General features: G+C 46.3%; 1 protein-coding gene across 1 annotated transcript in view; it reads left to right on the top strand.

The window, feature by feature from the left end:
* The window catches only part of LOC135530084 (myelin regulatory factor-like protein), a 40,619-nt gene that overhangs the window by 4,366 nt on the left and 17,645 nt on the right, over positions 1–18,608 (top strand). Inside the window, exons 2-7 of the mRNA XM_064958471.1 lie at positions 6,958–7,046; positions 13,623–13,713; positions 14,871–14,932; positions 15,112–15,586; positions 16,662–16,877; positions 17,679–17,874. Of these exons, the coding sequence (XP_064814543.1) occupies positions 6,971–7,046; positions 13,623–13,713; positions 14,871–14,932; positions 15,112–15,586; positions 16,662–16,877; positions 17,679–17,874 (1,116 nt within the window). The 5' untranslated portion in view covers positions 6,958–6,970. The remainder of the gene's footprint in view (positions 1–6,957; positions 7,047–13,622; positions 13,714–14,870; positions 14,933–15,111; positions 15,587–16,661; positions 16,878–17,678; positions 17,875–18,608) is intronic.

Raw genomic sequence — 18,608 nt, 5'->3', positions numbered from 1 at the left:
CAGGAAGACGGATGGACCGTTTGGTCAATAGAGAAAGGCCTTCCTGGAAGAGCAACACAGTGAAGAGCAGGAAGACGGACGGACCGTTTGGTCAATAGAGAAAGGCCTTCCTGGAAGAGCAACACAAAGTGAAGAGCAGGAAGACGGATAGACTGTTTGGTCAATAGAGAAAGGCCTTCCTGGAAGAGCAACACAGTGAAGAGCAGGAAGACGGATGGACCGTTTGGTCAATATAGAAAGGCCTTCCTGGAAGAGCAACACAAAGTGAAGAGCAGGAAGACGGATGGACCGGTTGGTCAATAGAGAAAGGCCTTCCTGGAAGAGCAACACAAAGTGAAGAGCAGGAAGACGGATGGACCGTTTGGTCAATAGAGAAAGGCCTTCCTGGAAGAGCAACACAGTGAAGAGCAGGAAGACGGATGGACCGTTTGGTCAATAGAGAAAGGCCTTCCTGGAAGAGCAACACAAAGTGAAGAGCAGGAAGACGGATGGACCGTTTGGTCAATAGAGAAAGGCCTTCCTGGAAGAGCAACACAGTAAAGAGCAGGAAGACGGACGGACCGTTTGGTCAATAGAGAAAGGCCTTCCTGGAAGAGCAACACAAAGTGAAGAGCAGGAAGACGGATGGACCGTTTGGTCAATGGAGAAAGGCCTTCCTGGAAGAGCAACACAGTGAAGAGCAGGAAGACGGATGGACCGTTTGGTCAATAGAGAAAGGCCTTCCTGGAAGAGCAACACAGTGAAGAGCAGGAAGACGGATGGACCGTTTGGTCAATAGAGAAAGGCCTTCCTGGAAGAGCAACACAGTGAAGAGCAGGAAGACGGATGGACCGTTTGGTCAATAGAGAAAGGCCTTCCTGGAAGAGCAACACAGTGAAGAGCAGGAAGACGGATGGACCGTTTGGTCAATAGAGAAAGGCCTTCCTGGAAGAGCAACACGGTGAAGAGCAGGAAGACGGATGGACCGTTTGGTCAATAGAGAAAGGCCTTCCTGGAAGAGCAACACGGTGAAGAGCAGGAAGACGGATGGACCGTTTGGTCAATAGAGAAAGGCCTTCCTGGAAGAGCAACACGGTGAAGAGCAGGAAGACGGATGGACCGTTTGGTCAATAGAGAAAGGCCTTCCTGGAAGAGCAACACGGTGAAGAGCAGGAAGACGGATGGACCGTTTGGTCAATAGAGAAAGGCCTTCCTGGAAGAGCAACACGGTGAAGAGCAGGAAGACGGATGGACCGTTTGGTCAATAGAGAAAGGCCTTCCTGGAAGAGCAACACGGTGAAGAGCAGGAAGACGGATGGACCGTTTGGTCAATAGAGAAAGGCCTTCCTGGAAGAGCAACAAAGTGAAGAGCAGGAAGACGGATGGACCGTTTGGTCAATAGAGAAAGGCCTTCCTGGAAGAGCAACACAGTGAAGAGCAGGAAGACGGGGTCTTGTTATGAAGCACAAACAGGTCAGTTGTTTCTTACTCCGGGAACCTGGAGTCCAAATACAGAAGTCGTCTTCCCAGTTTACACATCATTTAGTCCACGTCAGGTGATGAGCAGCTTTATGAAACTGTTACCAGGGGATACGGACAGTTAGTTTACTCCACGTCAGGTGAAGAGCAGCTTTATGAAACTGTTACCAGGGGATACGGACAGTTAGTTTACTCCAGGTCAGGTGAAGAGCAGCTTTATGAAACTGTTACCAGGGGATACGGACAGTTAGTTTACTCCAGGTCAGGTGAAGAGCAGCTTTATGAAACTGTTACCAGGGGATACGGACAGTTAGTTTACTCCAGGTCAGGTGAAGAGCAGCTTTATGAAACTGTTACCAGGGGATACGGACAGTTAGTTTACTCCACGTCAGGTGAAGAGCAGCTTTATGAAACTGTTACCAGGGGATACGGACAGTTAGTTTACTCCAGGTCAGGTGAAGAGCAGCTTTATGAAACTGTTACCAGGGGATACGGACAGTTAGTTTACTCCACGTCAGGTGAAGAGCAGCTTTATGAAACCGTTACCAGGGGATACGGACAGTTAGTTTACTCCACGTCAGGTGAAGAGCAGCTTTATGAAACCAGGGGATACGGACAGTTAGTTTACTCCACGTCAGGTGAAGAGCAGCTTTATGAAACTGTTACCAGGGGATACGGACAGTTAGTTTACTCCACGTCAGGTGAAGAGCAGCTTTATGAAACTGTTACCAGGGGATACGGACAGTTAGTTTACTCCAGGTCAGGTGAAGAGCAGCTTTATGAAACTGTTACCAGGGGATACGGACAGTTAGTTTACTCCACGTCAGGTGAAGAGCAGCTTTATGTAACTGTTACCAGGGGATACGGACAGTTAGTTTACTCCACGTCAGGTGAAGAGCAGCTTTATGAAACTGTTACCAGGGGATACGGACAGTTAGTTTACTCCACGTCAGGTGAAGAGCAGCTTTATGTAACTGTTACCAGGGGATACGGACAGTTAGTTTACTCCACGTCAGGTGAAGAGCAGCTTTATGAAACTGTTACCAGGGGATACGGACAGTTAGTTTACTCCACGTCAGGTGAAGAGCAGCTTTATGAAACTGTTACCAGGGGATACGGACAGTTAGTTTACTCCAGGTCAGGTGAAGAGCAGCTTTATGAAACTGTTACCAGGGGATACGGACAGTTAGTTTACTCCACGTCAGGTGAAGAGCAGCTTTATGAAACTGTTACCAGGGGATACGGACAGTTAGTTTACTCCAGGTCAGGTGAAGAGCAGCTTTATGAAACTGTTACCAGGGGATACGGACAGTTAGTTTACTCCACGTCAGGTGAAGAGCAGCTTTATGAAACCGTTACCAGGGGATACGGACAGTTAGTTTACTCCACGTCAGGTGAAGAGCAGCTTTATGAAACCAGGGGATACGGACAGTTAGTTTACTCCACGTCAGGTGAAGAGCAGCTTTATGAAACTGTTACCAGGGGATACGGACAGTTAGTTTACTCCACGTCAGGTGAAGAGCAGCTTTATGAAACTGTTACCAGGGGATACGGACAGTTAGTTTACTCCACGTCAGGTGAAGAGCAGCTTTATGAAACCGTTACCAGGGGATACGGACAGTTAGTTTACTCCACGTCAGGTGAAGAGCAGCTTTATGAAACCAGGGGATACGGACAGTTAGTTTACTCCAGGTCAGGTGAAGAGCAGCTTTATGAAACTGTTACCAGGGGATACGGACAGTTAGTTTACTCCACGTCAGGTGAAGGGCAGCTTTATGTAACTGTTACCAGGGGATACGGACAGTTAGTTTACTCCACGTCAGGTGAAGAGCAGCTTTATGAAACTGTTACCAGGGGATACGGACAGTTAGTTTACTCCACGTCAGGTGAAGAGCAGCTTTATGAAACTGTTACCAGGGGATACGGACAGTTAGTTTACTCCACGTCAGGTGAAGGGCAGCTTTATGTAACTGTTACCAGGGGATACGGACAGTTAGTTTACTCCACGTCAGGTGAAGAGCAGCTTTATGAAACTGTTACCAGGGGATACGGACAGTTAGTTTACTCCACGTCAGGTGAAGAGCAGCTTTATTGAACTGTTACCAGGGGATACGGACAGTTAGTTTACTCCACGTCAGGTGAAGAGCAGCTTTATTGAACTGTTACCAGGGGATACGGACAGTTAGTTTACTCCACGTCAGGTGAAGAGCAGCTTTATTGAACTGTTACCAGGGGATACGGACAGTTAGTTTACTCCACGTCAGGTGAAGAGCAGCTTTATGAAACTGTTACCAGGGGATACGGACAGTTAGTTTACTCCAGGTCAGGTGAAGAGCAGCTTTATGAAACTGTTACCAGGGGATACGGACAGTTAGTTTACTCCACGTCAGGTGAAGAGCAGCTTTATGAAACTGTTACCAGGGGATACGGACAGTTAGTTTACTCCACGTCAGGTGAAGAGCAGCTTTATGAAACTGTTACCAGGGGATACGGACAGTTAGTTTACTCCACGTCAGGTGAAGAGCAGCTTTATGAAACTGTTACCAGGGGATACGGACAGTTAGTTTACTCCACGTCAGGTGATGAGCAGCTTTATGAAACTGTTACCAGGGGATACGGACAGTTAGTTTACTCCACGTCAGGTGAAGAGCAGCTTTATGAAACTGTTACCAGGGGATACGGACAGTTAGTTTACTCCACGTCAGGTGAAGAGCAGCTTTATGAAACTGTTACCAGGGGATACGGACAGTTAGTTTACTCCACGTCAGGTGAAGAGCAGCTTTATGAAACTGTTACCAGGGGATACGGACAGTTAGTTTACTCCACGTCAGGTGAAGAGCAGCTTTATGTAACTGTTACCAGGGGATACGGACAGTTAGTTTACTCCACGTCAGGTGAAGAGCAGCTTTATGAAACTGTTACCAGGGGATACGGACAGTTAGTTTACTCCACGTCAGGTGAAGAGCAGCTTTATGAAACTGTTACCAGGGGATACGGACAGTTAGTTTACTCCAGGTCAGGTGAAGAGCAGCTTTATGAAACCAGGGGATACGGACAGTTAGTTTACTCCACGTCAGGTGAAGAGCAGCTTTATGTAACTGTTACCAGGGGATACGGACAGTTAGTTTACTCCACGTCAGGTGAGGAGCAGCTTTATGAAACTGTTACCAGGGGATACGGACAGTTAGTTTACTCCACGTCAGGTGAAGAGCAGCTTTATGAAACCGTTACCAGGGGATACGACAGTTAGTTTACTCCACGTCAGGTGAAGAGCAGCTTTATGAAACTGTTACCAGGGGATACGGACAGTTAGTTTACTCCACGTCAGGTGAAGAGCAGCTTTATGAAACTGTTACCAGGGGATACGGACAGTCTGTTTACTCCACGTCAGGTGAAGAACAGCTTTATGAAACCGTTACCAGGGGATACGGACAGTTAGTTTACTCCACGTCAGGTGAAGAGCAGCTTTATGAAACTGTTACCAGGGGATACGGACAGTTAGTTTACTCCACGTCAGGTGAAGAGCAGCTTTATGAAACCGTTACCAGGGGATACGGACAGTTAGTTTACTCCACGTCAGGTGAAGAGCAGCTTTATGAAACTGTTACCAGGGGATACGGACAGTTAGTTTACTCCAGGTCAGGTGAAGAGCAGCTTTATGAAACCAGGGGATACGGACAGTTAGTTTACTCCAGGTCAGGTGAAGAGCAGCTTTATGAAACTGTTACCAGGGGATACGGACAGTTAGTTTACTCCAGGTCAGGTGAAGAGCAGCTTTATGAAACTGTTACCAGGGGATACGGACAGTTAGTTTACTCCACATCAGGTGAAGAGCAGCTTTATGTAACTGTTACCAGGGGATACGGACAGTTAGTTTACTCCACGTCAGGTGAAGAGCAGCTTTATGAAACTGTTACCAGGGGATACGGACAGTTAGTTTACTCCACGTCAGGTGAAGAGCAGCTTTATGAAACTGTTACCAGGGGATACGGACAGTTAGTTTACTCCACGTCAGGTGAAGAGCAGCTTTATGAAACTGTTACCAGGGGATACGGACAGTTAGTTTACTCCACGTCAGGTGAAGAGCAGCTTTATGAAACTGTTACCAGGGGATACGGACAGTTAGTTTACTCCACGTCAGGTGAAGAGCAGCTTTATGTAACTGTTACCAGGGGATACGGACAGTTTGTTTACTCCACGTCAGGTGAAGAGCAGCTTTATGAAACTGTTACCAGGGGATACGGACAGTTAGTTTACTCCACGTCAGGTGAAGAGCAGCTTTATGAAACTGTTACCAGGGGATACGGACAGTTAGTTTACTCCACGTCAGGTGATGAGCAGCTTTATGAAACTGTTACCAGGGGATACGGACAGTTAGTTTACTCCACGTCAGGTGAAGAGCAGCTTTATGAAACTGTTACCAGGGGATACGGACAGTTAGTTTACTCCAGGTCAGGTGAAGAGCAGCTTTATGAAACTGTTACCAGGGGATACGGACAGTTAGTTTACTCCACGTCAGGTGAAGAGCAGCTTTATGTAACTGTTACCAGGGGATACGGACAGTTAGTTTACTCCACGTCAGGTGAAGAGCAGCTTTATGAAACTGTTACCAGGGGATACGACAGTTAGTTTACTCCACGTCAGGTGAAGAGCAGCTTTATGAAACTGTTACCAGGGGATACGGACAGTTAGTTTACTCCACGTCAGGTGAAGAGCAGCTTTATGAAACTGTTACCAGGGGATACGGACTCCATGTCAGGTTGACTTTCAGTTTGGCCACTAGGTTTTCCTGACAGAAATAGTTTGTTAGGCTACTATGTTTTCCTGACAGAAATAGTTTGTTTTCGGCTACTATGTTTTCCTGACAGAAATAGTTTGACCTAGGGCAGTATGTTTTCCTGACAGAAATAGTTTGACCTAGGGCAGTAGGTTTTCCTGACAGAAAAAGTTTGTTAGGCTACTATGTTTTCCTGACAGAAATAGTTTGACCTAGGGCAGTATGTTTTCCTGACAGAAATAGTTTGACCTAGGGCAGTAGGTTTTCCTGACAGAAAAAGTTTGTTAGGCTACTATGTTTTCCTGACAGAAATAGTTTGACCTAGGGCAGTATGTTTTCCTGACAGAAATAGTTTGACCTAGGGCAGTAGGTTTTCCTGACAGAAAAAGTTTGTTAGGCTACTATGTTTTCCTGACAGAAATAGTTTGACCTAGGGCAGTATGTTTTCCTGACAGAAATAGTTTGACCTAGGGCAGTAGGTTTTCCTGATAGAAATAGTTTGACCTTAGGCAGTATGTTTTCCTGATAGAAATAGCAGAGCCTCCAATTTTCTAAGAGTCTGGAGTTACATTCAAAGCCTACCATGCAAGCCTGAAAAGGAATAGGTTGGGGTTTCTTCCATTTTGTGTGTTTACCTCCTTATGAACATGCTTGGGCCTACACAGTGCTCAAGCCTAGGCCTTGCCTACTGTTTCACCCCCAATAACAGTTGTGTATCTCAGGCAGCTGATCACCATGGAGCCCTCCGGAGGACTCCCAGTGCCCGTTGATGTTCTGGGAGAGAATGAAGCGTTGCAGCAGTTCTTTGACGGTAAGACATTCTATAGTTGTGTCCCAAAACAGCACCCTATTCCCTAGTGTGTGTGTGTGTGTGAGAGAGAGGGTTGTGCGAGTCAGAGGAAGCTGGTGGGAGGTACTTTAGGAGGATGGGCTCATTGTAATGGCTGGGATGGAATAAATGGAACGGTATCAAACACATAGAAACCACATGTTTGACTCCGTTGCCTTAATTCTATTCCAGCCATTACAATGAGCCCATCCTCCTAAACCTCCTCCCACCAGCCTCCTCTGGTGTGTGAGTGAATGTGTGTGGCATTATGAGTGTGTGTTTTTCAACACGTAATCCTTAGGGGAAGTAATGTTGTTCCTGAGGTGTCTTAGCTGATCCCACAACATTAATGTCAAAGGCCTTTTCACAGAAATATGAAGTGGCTAAAGCTCTCAGGGTCTGGACAGAATTATCAATATGAGAGTGATAGAGGGAGAAGACAGAGGGGGAAAGGGAGAGAGGGGGAAAGGGAGAGAGAGGGGGGGAAAGGGAGAGAGAGGGGGAAGGGGAGAGAGAGGGGGAAAGGGAGAGAGAGGGGGAAAGGGAGAGAGAGGGGGAAAGGGAGGAGAGAGGGGGGAGAGAGAGAGAGGGTGGGGTGGAGGAGAGAGAGGGGGAAAGGGGAGAGAGAGGGGGAAAGGGAGAGAGAGAGGGTGGGGTGGAGGAGAGAGAGGGGGTGAGAGAGGGGAGCGGGAGAGAGGGTGGGGTGGAGGAGAGAGGGTGGGGGGGTTGGAGAGGGGGGAGGGTGGCGAGGGGGTGGGGGAGAGAGCGAGGGGGTCCTGGGGGGGAGAGGGGGTGGGGGGAGAGAGAGAGGGAGAAAGGCTCTGATTCGATGTCTCTAACCTTTCAGAACAGTCAAATGATCACCCGTCAGGTGTTACGATGACCCAAAGTTCATCTTCCCAAAGTTACTACAGTTAGATGAGTTAATAGTTCCTGTTGTGAGTTACTACAGTTAGATGAGTTAGTAGGTCATGTTGTGAGCTACTACAGTCAGATGAGTTAATAGATCATGTTGTGAGTTACTACAGTTAGATGAGTTAGTAGGTCATGTTGTGAGTTACTACAGATAGATGAGTTAGTAGGTCATGTTGTGAGTTACTACAGATAGATGAGTTAGTAGGTCATGTTGTGAGTTACTACAGTTAGATGAGTTAGTAGGTCATGTTGTGAGTTACTACAGATAGATGAGTTAGTAGGTCATGTTGTGAGTTACTACAGATAGATGAGTTAGTAGGTCATGTTGTGAGTTACTACAGTTAGACGAGTTCATTTATTTTAATTTTACCTTTATTTAACCAGGCAAGTCAGTTAAGAACAAATTCTTATTTTCAATGACGGCCTAGGAACAGTGGGTTAACAACCTTGTTCAAGGGCAGAACAACAGATTTGTACCTTGTCAGCTCGGGGGTTTGAACTCGCAACCTTCCGGTTACTAGTCCAATGCTCTAACCACTAGGCTAATAGGTCATGTTGTGAGGCGGTTTCAATTGAGGAATAGATAGTCGTTTGGCCAGATCGGTCCACTGTCAAGTTCCCAGTGTTTTATTAGTCGTATACCACACATATCCCGTACATGCATCGTCCAATGAAATGCTTCCTTGTAGGTTCCTTCTTCAACAATGCAACAACAACAAGAAATCATATAAAATAAGAATGTGAAAATAAATGTCTCAGTAGAATATATATATTTTTTGTTGTATAATAAAGTATAATAAAAGAAAGCACAATTTGTAGATCAATATTTCCAGGTGTATTGGAGATGGGGGGATGGGGGGCAGTGTATAAACTGAGCAGTGTAGTAACAGTCAGGTCGCAGCAGTTGTGATGTGTGTGTTGTCGTGGACGGAGCAATTCCCATACTTGGCTGTGATGCAATCAGTCAGGATGCTCTCGATGGTGCAGTGGTTGTATTTGGAGAGGACCCGGGTTAGTTAGGATGCCGAATTTCTTCAGCTGCCTTAGGAAGTAGAGACGCTGTTGTGCCTCTTGACAAGAGAGGTGGTGTTGTCTGTCCATGATAAGTACTCTGTGATGTGGATGCCGAGGAACTTAAAACGCGTGACTCTCTCTACCGCAGTCCCGCTGATGTGGATCGGGGCGTGTTCCCTCCTCTGCTTCCTGAAGTCAACAACAAACTCATTTTTGGTTGTTGTTGCTGACATTGATGGAGAGGTTGTTGTCCTGACACCACAATGCCAGTTCACTTACCTCCTCCCTATAGGCTGACCCGTTGTTCTTGGTAGGTTATCAGGCCTACAACCGTGGTGTCGTCATGTAGACTAGATGATGGAGTTGGTGTGGTGCAAAGCCACACAGTCGTGAATGGTGGATGAACAGGAAGTACAGCAGAGGACTGGGGACACACCCCCGGGGGGGCCCTCTGTGGAGAAGGTGTTGTTGCCAATCCTCACAGCCTGTGGTCTGCCCGTCAGGTGTCCTGACCCAGGGCTTTGAGTTTGGTAACAAACTTGGAGGGAACAATAGTGTTGAATGCTGAACTGTAGTCAATGAACAGCATTCTCACATAGGTGTTCCTCTTTCCAGGTGTAAGTGGGTCCAGTGGGCCTGACATGCTGGCCTTGATGTGGGCCATGACCAGCCTCTCCGGGCACTTCATGAGGACTGAGGTGAGCGCGACGGGGCGATAGACATTTGGGCGTGCCACTTTATTTTTCTTGGGCACTGGGACGATGGTGGTCTCCTTAAAGCAGGTGGGGACTTCAGCCTGGGACAGGGACAGGTTGAAGATGTCAGTGAAGACTAGCTGGTCAGCACACACTCTGAAGATGGGGAGTATTCACTCTTCTTCTGAGAGTTTTCCTCACATCAGTCTCAGAGAGTGAAAGCACCTGGTTGTCTGGAGCAGCGAGAGACTTCCTGGTTGTCTGGAGGAGCGAGAGACTGCCTGGTTGTCTGGAGGAGCGAGAGACTTCCTGGTTGTCTGGAGGAGCGAGAGACTTCCTGGTTGTCTGGAGGAGCGAGAGACTTCCTGGTTGTCTGGAGGAGCGAGAGACTTCCTGGTTGTCTGGAGGAGCGAGAGACTTCCTGGTTGTCTGGAGGAGCGAGAGACTGCCTGGTTGTCTGGAGGAGCGAGAGACTTCCTGGTTGTCTGGAGGAGCGAGAGACTTCCTGGTTGTCTGGAGGAGCGAGAGACTTCCTGGTTGTCTGGAGGAGCGAGAGACTTCCTGGTTGTCTGGAGGAGCGAGAGACTTCCCGGATTGTCTCGCTATTGTCTGCCTCGAAGCAAGAACAGAATGTGTTGAACTCAGCTGGGAGCTTCGGTGGGCACCACACAGCTGGATTTGCCTTTTGTAGTCTGTGATAGTCTGTGGTCCTTGCCACATGCGTTGTGAGTCTGAGTTGTGGAACATCAATTCAAGTTTGAGGCTGTGTTGTGTTTTTGCGTCCCTAATGGATTTGCAGAGCTCGTACCTGCTAGCCGCGCAGCGCCCCACAGAGTCATCGGGATCCATTCTGCTGACATTGAATGCTGCAGTACGGGCTCTCTGCATTGTACGGATATCTCCGTTCATCCAAGGTTTTTGGTTGGGGGTATGTCCGGATTGTTATTGTGGGTACAACATCATCAACACATTTCCTAATGTAGCCGGTGACTGACCATGTATACTGAAAACAAATATAAATGTAAAGTGTTGGTCACATGTTTCAAGAGCTGAAATAAAAGATCCCGGTTCTGTGTTGATAGTTCTACGAAAGTGTGGTCCTCTTCCCTACTCACACATTCCATATCTGGAGTTAAAGTTCAAAGGAGCCAGTTATTTCATGTTTTGTAGGCTAAAAATGGACAGCATACGAGGACAGATAAGATGCTTATGACAATTGCAATACGGTCATAGAGTTAGCAGACCAGAGACACTTCCCAGCCCCGTATCTACACAGGTGCAGCAGAGCTCTGACGTCATGGGCAGCTCAAGGCCACCTGTCCCACAATCAGTCACACAGTAATTAGATCAAGGCCAAACGCATCACTCTCAGGGACAAGCTAGAAGGACATTCTTTAAAGAACTTAGAAAACTTAAAAAAATGTTTTTTAAGTTCAGGTCTTTGTTTGTTGCGTGAGTGTTTGTGACTGTAAAATGTCTCCTTGCATTTAACTTGGGTACATGCTAAGTATGTATTTGGTATACTAGGTATATATTTGGTATGCGAGGTATGTATTTGGTATGTATTTGGTATGATAGGTATGTACTTAGTATGCTAGGTATGTACTTGGTATGCTAGGTATGTACTTAGTATGCTAGGTATGTATTTGGTATGCTAGGTATGTATTTTGTATGCTAGGTATGTATTTGGTATGCTAGGTATGTATTTGGTATGCTAGGTATGTATTTGGTATGTATTTGGTATGATAGGTATGTACTTGGTATGCTAGGTATGTACTTGGTATGCTAGGTATGTACTTAGTATGCTAGGTATGTATTTGGTATGCTAGGTATGTATTTGGTATGCTAGGTATGTATTTTGTATGCTAGGTATGTATTTGGTATGCTAGGTATGTATTTGGTATGCTCGGTATGTATTTGGTATGCTCGGTATGTATTTGGTATGCTAGGTATGTATTTGGTATGCTAGGTATGTATTTGGTATGCTAGGTATGTATTTGGTATGCTAGGTATGTATTTGGTATGTATTTGGTATGCTAGGTATGTATTTGGTATGTATTTGGTATGCTAGGTATGTATTTTACCCAGGTCTTGTCCATAATATGTGTCCTGTCCTAGTCACTACACTGATGTGTTGGAAGCAGAGCCCAGCCAGTACTGTGTGTGTACATGTATATACAGGCTGTATATGGCTCTGAGGTGAGCTCACCGTAGACATAGACTCCCCTACTGATGCATTTGGACAGTGAAGCAAAAACATTTCATTTGGCTCTAAACTCCAGCATTTTGGATTTGAGTTCAAATGTTTTATATAAAGCAACAGTACAGAATGTCACCTTTTTTTAAATTTGAGGATACTTTCATATATTTCTGTTTGACCATTTTAGAAATTAATGTGCTTTATGTATCTTGTCCCCCCAGTATTTATTTGAAACTGCACTTTTGGTTTTCGGGCTCGTAAGTAAGTAAGCATTTCACTGTAAGGTCTACCTGTTGTATACGGAGCATGTGACTAATAAAGATTTGATTTTATTTGATTTGAAGGGGTCATAAGTATTTGGACAAATTCACTTCTGGTGTATTTAAGCAGTATATATGGGACCAGACACTAAGCTTCTGCCTACATGTAATACGCAGGGGAGTGTACACACAGTAGATACACAGCAGGACTGGGACATCAACCACCGCAAACACTGAGCAGTCATTTCTTCTAGCGACCTGCCTCTTTTCTGGCTGATAACAGTGATTACTACTGTCTCCTACAGGACAGGGAGCCTCTATGAGAGCTGTGTCCTGGCTGATAACAGTGATTACTACTGTCTCCTACAGGACAGGGAGCCTCTATGAGAGCTGTGTCCTGGCTGATAGCAGTTATTACTACTGTCTCCTACAGGACAGGGAGCCTCTATGAGAGCTGTTTCCTGGCTGATAGCAGTGATTACTACTGTCTCATACAGGACAGGGAGCCTCTATGAGAGCTGTGTCCTGGCTGATAGCAGTGTCTCCTACAGGACAGGGAGCCTCTATGAGAGCTGTGTCCTGGCTGATAGCAGTGATTACTACTGTCTCCTACAGTACAGGGAGCCTCTATGAGAGCTGTGTCCTGGCTGATAGCAGTGATTACTACTGTCTCCTACAGGACAGGGAGCCTCTATGAGGGCTGTGTCCTGGCTGATAACAGTGGTTACTACTGTCTCCTACAGGACAGGGAGCCTCTATGAGAGCTGTGTCCTGGCTGATAGCAGTGATTACTACTGTCTCCTACAGGACAGGGAGCCTCTATGAGAGCTGTGTCCTGGCTGATAACAGTGATTACTACTGTCTCCTACAGTACAGGGAGCCATGTATAGGGCAGGCTACAGCGAGCCTGTAGGTGATGGACCACACTGTGATACGCTGTAATGGTTAATAATTATATTAACAATGGGTTAGTTTCACGTGGTGACCTATAACCTTGGCAGATTCATGTTCTGTAGATGAGAGAGCAAGATCTAGAGAGGGAGAGGGGGATCAAGATTTAGAGAGAGAGAGAGGGGGAGCAAGATTTAGCGAGAGGGGGAGCAAGATTTTGCGAGAGGGGGAGCAAGATTTAGCGAGAGGGGGAGCAAGATTTAGCGAGAGGGGGAGCAAGATTTAGCGAGAGGGGGGCAAGATTTAGCGAGAGGGGGGCAAGATTTAGCGAGAGGGGGGGCAAGATTTAGCGAGAGGGGGGGCAAGATTTAGCGAGAGGGGGGGCAAGATTTAGCGAGAGGGGGAGCAAGATTTGCCGAGAGGGAGGGAGCAAGATTTGCCGAGAGGGAGGGAGCAAGATTTTTAGAGCAAGATTTTTACAGATAAAGAGAGCAAGATTGGGAGAGGGAGCAAGATTTAGAGAGAGACTGTGAACCAGAATGAGACACTTGTGAATTGTAATGAAAGGTGTGTGTGTTTCCAGGATGCCAGGATATGAGTGGGGTCCTGGAGAGGGCTGTGGTGGACACCAGCATACTGGAACACTACCTCAGCAACGACATGGACCCAACATTGTAAGCATCCATGTTTACTTTATTGTACCTGAGGGTCAATCTGTTTCCAGGACCATCTAATACCTGGTGAGCATCCATGTTTACTTTATTGTACCTGAGGGTCAATCTGTTTCCAGGACCATCTAATACCTGGTGAGCATCCATGTTTACTTTATTGTACCTGAGGGTCAATCTGTTTCCAGGACCATCTAATACCTGGTGAGCATCCATGTTTACTTTATTGTACCTGAGGGTCAATCTGTTTCCAGGACCATCTAATACCTGGTGAGCATCCATGTTTTTAGTCCATCTACCCCCCTTAAACACAGCAGCTGTGTTAAATGGAATGGATGACACACATAAGTGTTCACAACACAACGGCACAATGCCTGAGCTGGGGTGGCCAACCCTCCTCCTGGAGACCTACTGGTTCTGCAGGCTTTTGTTCCTGCCCTACACTGTACCTGCTGCAGGTGGGCAGCTCTCCACCATGGCACCAACAGCTACAGCTGTAGGCTTTGTTGTTAACTAGTCAAGACAATGACACGTTAGGTAAGCAGAGAGAGAGGCTAGTTCTAGTAACCTTGTCTTTGGAGGGCCATGTCTGACTGTGTCTTTGGAGGGCCATGTCTGACTGTGACTTTGGAGGGCCATGTCTGACTGTGTCTTTGGAGGGCCGTGTCTGACTGTGTCTTTGGAGGGCCATGTCTGACTGTGTCTTTGGAGGGCCGTGTCTGACTGTGACTTTGGAGGGCCATGTCTGACTGTGTCTTTGGAGGGCCATGTCTGACTGTGTCTTTGGAGGGCCATGTCTGACTGTGTCTTTGGAGGGCCATGTCTGACTGTGACTTTGGAGGGCCACGTCTGACTGTGTCTTTGGAGGGACGTGTCTGACTGTGCCTTTGGAGGGCCGTGTCTGACTGTCTTTGGAGAGCCGTGTCTGACTGTGTCTTTGGAGGGCCGTGTCTGACTGTGTCTTTGGAGGGCCGTGTCTGACTGTGTCTTTGGAGGGCCATGTCTGACTGTGACTGTGTCTTTGGAGGGCCATGTCTGACTGTGTCTTTGGAGGGCCATGTCTGACTGTGTCTTTGGAGGGCCACGTCTGACTGTGTCTTTGGAGGGACGAGTCTGACTGTGTCCTTGGAGGGACGTGTCTGACTGTATCTTTGTCTTCCTAGCATGTTACCAGAGTCACCACCAGATTCTGGTTCAGAACCGTGTTCACCTCCGCAGATACCAGGTGAGCCACTGTGAAAATGAAACCTCTTCCATTATTGGCAATAACTAATCAACAACGGTTGATAGGAATCTCTTTTAATGCCAAGTGTTACAAACAGTACAACCATGTCATAATAATAAAATGTTCCTATTTTAATGATTTTTAATGATTTGACTGCCTTCGCCCCGTTCTTAACCTAGACTTGAGCTACTGCAACCAGGAAGTCTTTCAGACAGTGACACGTCCTCCAGCCTCATCGTGCCGATATAAAGAGCTGGCACCACAACCCCCACCACACCCAGGACTGCCATACCACCAGGGGCTGACTAACTCTTACACCAAGGCAGACACATCTCCAGGCTCACTGCCCCACAACCCCCCCCTCCACCACCCCCACTACCTGAGCCCAGGGGAGAGTTATATACAGGCTAACACTGCCCCCACACCGCCCGTCCACCACAAGGCTCTCCAGCAGCATCAGCCTCCTCCACGCCAGGGCCTGGCTGACAGCTACCCCAGGGCCAACGCACCCCCGGTCCCAGAACTACCTCCAGGCCAAGCCCCATACCTAGCCCCAGGCCTCGGGCTGCCCTCATCCTGCCGACTACCTGTGCCTGGATGCCCTTCAGAACCAGGATATTCATACCTGCCTCCCACAGCTGGTCAATACACAGGGTGAGAACTACTACTAAACTACAGTGCATAAACTACTAAAATACCGTACAGCACATAAACTACTAAACTACCGTGTACAGCACATAAACTACTAAACTACCGTACAGCACATAAACTACTAAACTACCGTACAGCACATAAACTACTAAACTACCGTACAGCACATAAACTACTAAACTACTGTACAGTACATAAACTACTAAACTACAGTACATAAACTACTAAACTACCGTACAGCACATAAACTACTAAACTACCGTGTACAGCACATAAACTACTAAACTACCGTACAGCACATAAACTACTAAACTACCGTACAGCACATAAACTACTAAACTACCGTACAGCACATAAACTACTAAACTACTGTACAGTACATAAACTACTAAACTACAGTACATAAACTACTAAACTACCGTTCAGTACATTTGGGTACATAAACTACTAAACTACCGCACAGTACATACAGTGGGGCAAAAAAGTACTTAGTCAACCACCAATTGTGCAAGTTCTCCCACTTAAAAAGATGAGAGGCTTGTAATTTTCATCATAGGTACACTTCAACTATGACATACAAAATGAGGAAAAACAATCCAGAAAATCACATTGTAGGATTTTTAATGAATTTATTTGCAAATAATGGTGGAAAATAAGTATTTGGTCACCTACAAACAAGCAAGATTTCTGACTCTCACAGACCTGTAACTTCTTCTTTAAGAGGCTTCTCTGTCCTCCACTCGTTACCTGTATTAATGGCACCTGTTTGAACTTGTTATCAGTATAAAAGACACCTGTCCACAACCTCAAACAGTCACACTCCAAACTCTTTCTCATTTTGTCTGTCATAGTTGAAGTGTACCTATGATGAAAATTACAGGCCTCCCTCATCTTTTTAAGTGAGAGAACTTGCACAATTGGTGGCTGACTAAATACTTTGTTGCCCCACTGTATCAGTTTGAGAATGACAATCAAAATATATTTTACTTCAACGGGATATGAATGTTTTAACAGTTCCCTCTTATCCTCTCCTCTTCCTCATCCTCTTCCTCCACATTCTTATATTACCTGACTGTAGGAAGAGAAGACGAACAGAACCCCTTGAGGTACAGAACCATTTAGCAGCTGTTCCTATAGCAGGGGGCTCTGAGAGGGGAGGCGGTGACGTCCCGTCCTATGACAGTGACGGGGCCACAGAGAGCAGCTCTGGGATGGGGTCCTATCAGCTCCTCACCTGGGATCGCTACCAGCCTGGCCTGTGGACACCGCTCTACAACAGTAACTATGACATCCTGTGAGTGTCCTTCTGCCTTGACGTTCCTCACTCTTCACCAAGGCTCATGCCTTCTAAACTGCCTGTCTTCGTCTCTAAACTCAAAGGCTATTCAACTAACGCTGCATTCTTTTAAGGGACTGGTTTTTGTTCAAGTTAAGCGCAGGGGGAGCAAATATTTTTCACTTTCCATGTCTGACAATGTCATAACTCATCAGTAGTATCTTAGTCATTTCTTAGCCAGCAGTAAAATGGTTTTAGTCACGAGTCGTTGTAAACAAACCCCATTTGGTTAAATTATAGACTTAAATGAACACAATTGACTCCTACTGTATGTTATTCTTATCGCACTTGGTCATTCATAATTATAAATTGGGTGGTTTGAGCCCTGAATGCTGATTGGCTGAAAGCTGTGGTATATCAGACCGTATACCACGAGTATGACACAACATGTATTTTTACTGTTCTAATTACGTTGGTAACCAGTTTAAAATAGCAAAAAGGCACCTCATAGGTTTGTGGTACATTGCCAATATACCACAGTTAAGGGCTACCCTGTTCAAAGGCTCTTAAATATGTTGTCTTGCCCATTCACCCTCTGAAACAAACACAGTCCATGTCTCAATTGTCTCAAGGCTTTAAACTCCTTCTTTAACCTGTCTCCTCCACCTTCATCTACACTGATTGAAGTGGATTTAACAGGTGACATCAATAAGGGATCATATCTTTCACCTGGATTCACCTGGTCAGTCTGTCATGGAAAGAGCAGGTGTTCTTAATGTTTTGTCACTCAGTGTAGCTCCCTCTATCGTCTCTCCACAGCCCTTCCCCCGCTTACCATGTGGACACCGATAAAGGTTTCAACTACTCCACAGCTGACGAGTCCTTTGTGTGTCAGAAAAAGAACCATTTTCAGGTCACAGTTCATGTAGGGATGGCCGGAGACCCCCTGTACGTCAAAACACCCAACGGCCCTGCGCCGATAGAGAGCTTCCACGTCAAGGTGTTTGGCGTGAAGGTTAGTTTAACGCCGTCCAAATATGCAACACAAACTTCCCTGGAACATCAGCGTTTGACCTCGGCAGACTACTTCAGATGATGTCAGTATGTAAGTTAGCAGAATTGGGTAGATGACTTTCTAAATGCCCCCGTTACTCCACAACCCTGCTAGTTATCTATACTTTGACTGTTTGTTCTCCCCAACCCTGCTAGTTATCTATACTTTGACTGTTTGTTCTCATCAACCCTGCTAGTTATCTATACTTTGACCGTTTGTTCTCCCCAACCCTGCTAGTTATCTATACTTTGACCGTTTGTTCTCCCCAACCCTGCTAGTTATCTATACTTTGACCGTTTGTTCTCATCAACCCTGCTAGTTATCTATACTTTGACCGTTTGTTCTCCCCAACCCTGCTAGTTATCTATACTTTGACCGTTTGTTCTCATCAACCCTGCTAGTTATCTATACTTTGACTGTTTGTTCTCCCCAACCCTGCTAGTTATCTATACTTTGACCGTTTGTTCTCCCCAACCCTGCTAGTTATCTATACTTTGACTGTTTGTTCTCCCCAACCCTGCTAGTTATCTATACTTGACCATTTATTCTCCCCAACCCTGCTAGTTATCTATACTTGACCGTTTGTTCTCCCCAACCCTGCTAGTTATCTATACTTTGACTGTTTGTTCTCCCCAACCCTGCTAGTTATCTATACGTTGACCGTTTGTTCTCCCCAACCCTGCTAGTTATCTATA

This window comes from Oncorhynchus masou, unplaced genomic scaffold, assembly GCF_036934945.1.
Source record: "Oncorhynchus masou masou isolate Uvic2021 unplaced genomic scaffold, UVic_Omas_1.1 unplaced_scaffold_1251, whole genome shotgun sequence".
Taxonomy (NCBI): domain Eukaryota; kingdom Metazoa; phylum Chordata; class Actinopteri; order Salmoniformes; family Salmonidae; genus Oncorhynchus; species Oncorhynchus masou.
Note: the sequence above shows the minus strand (reverse complement) of the source record. Positions and strands in the feature narration are given on the sequence as shown.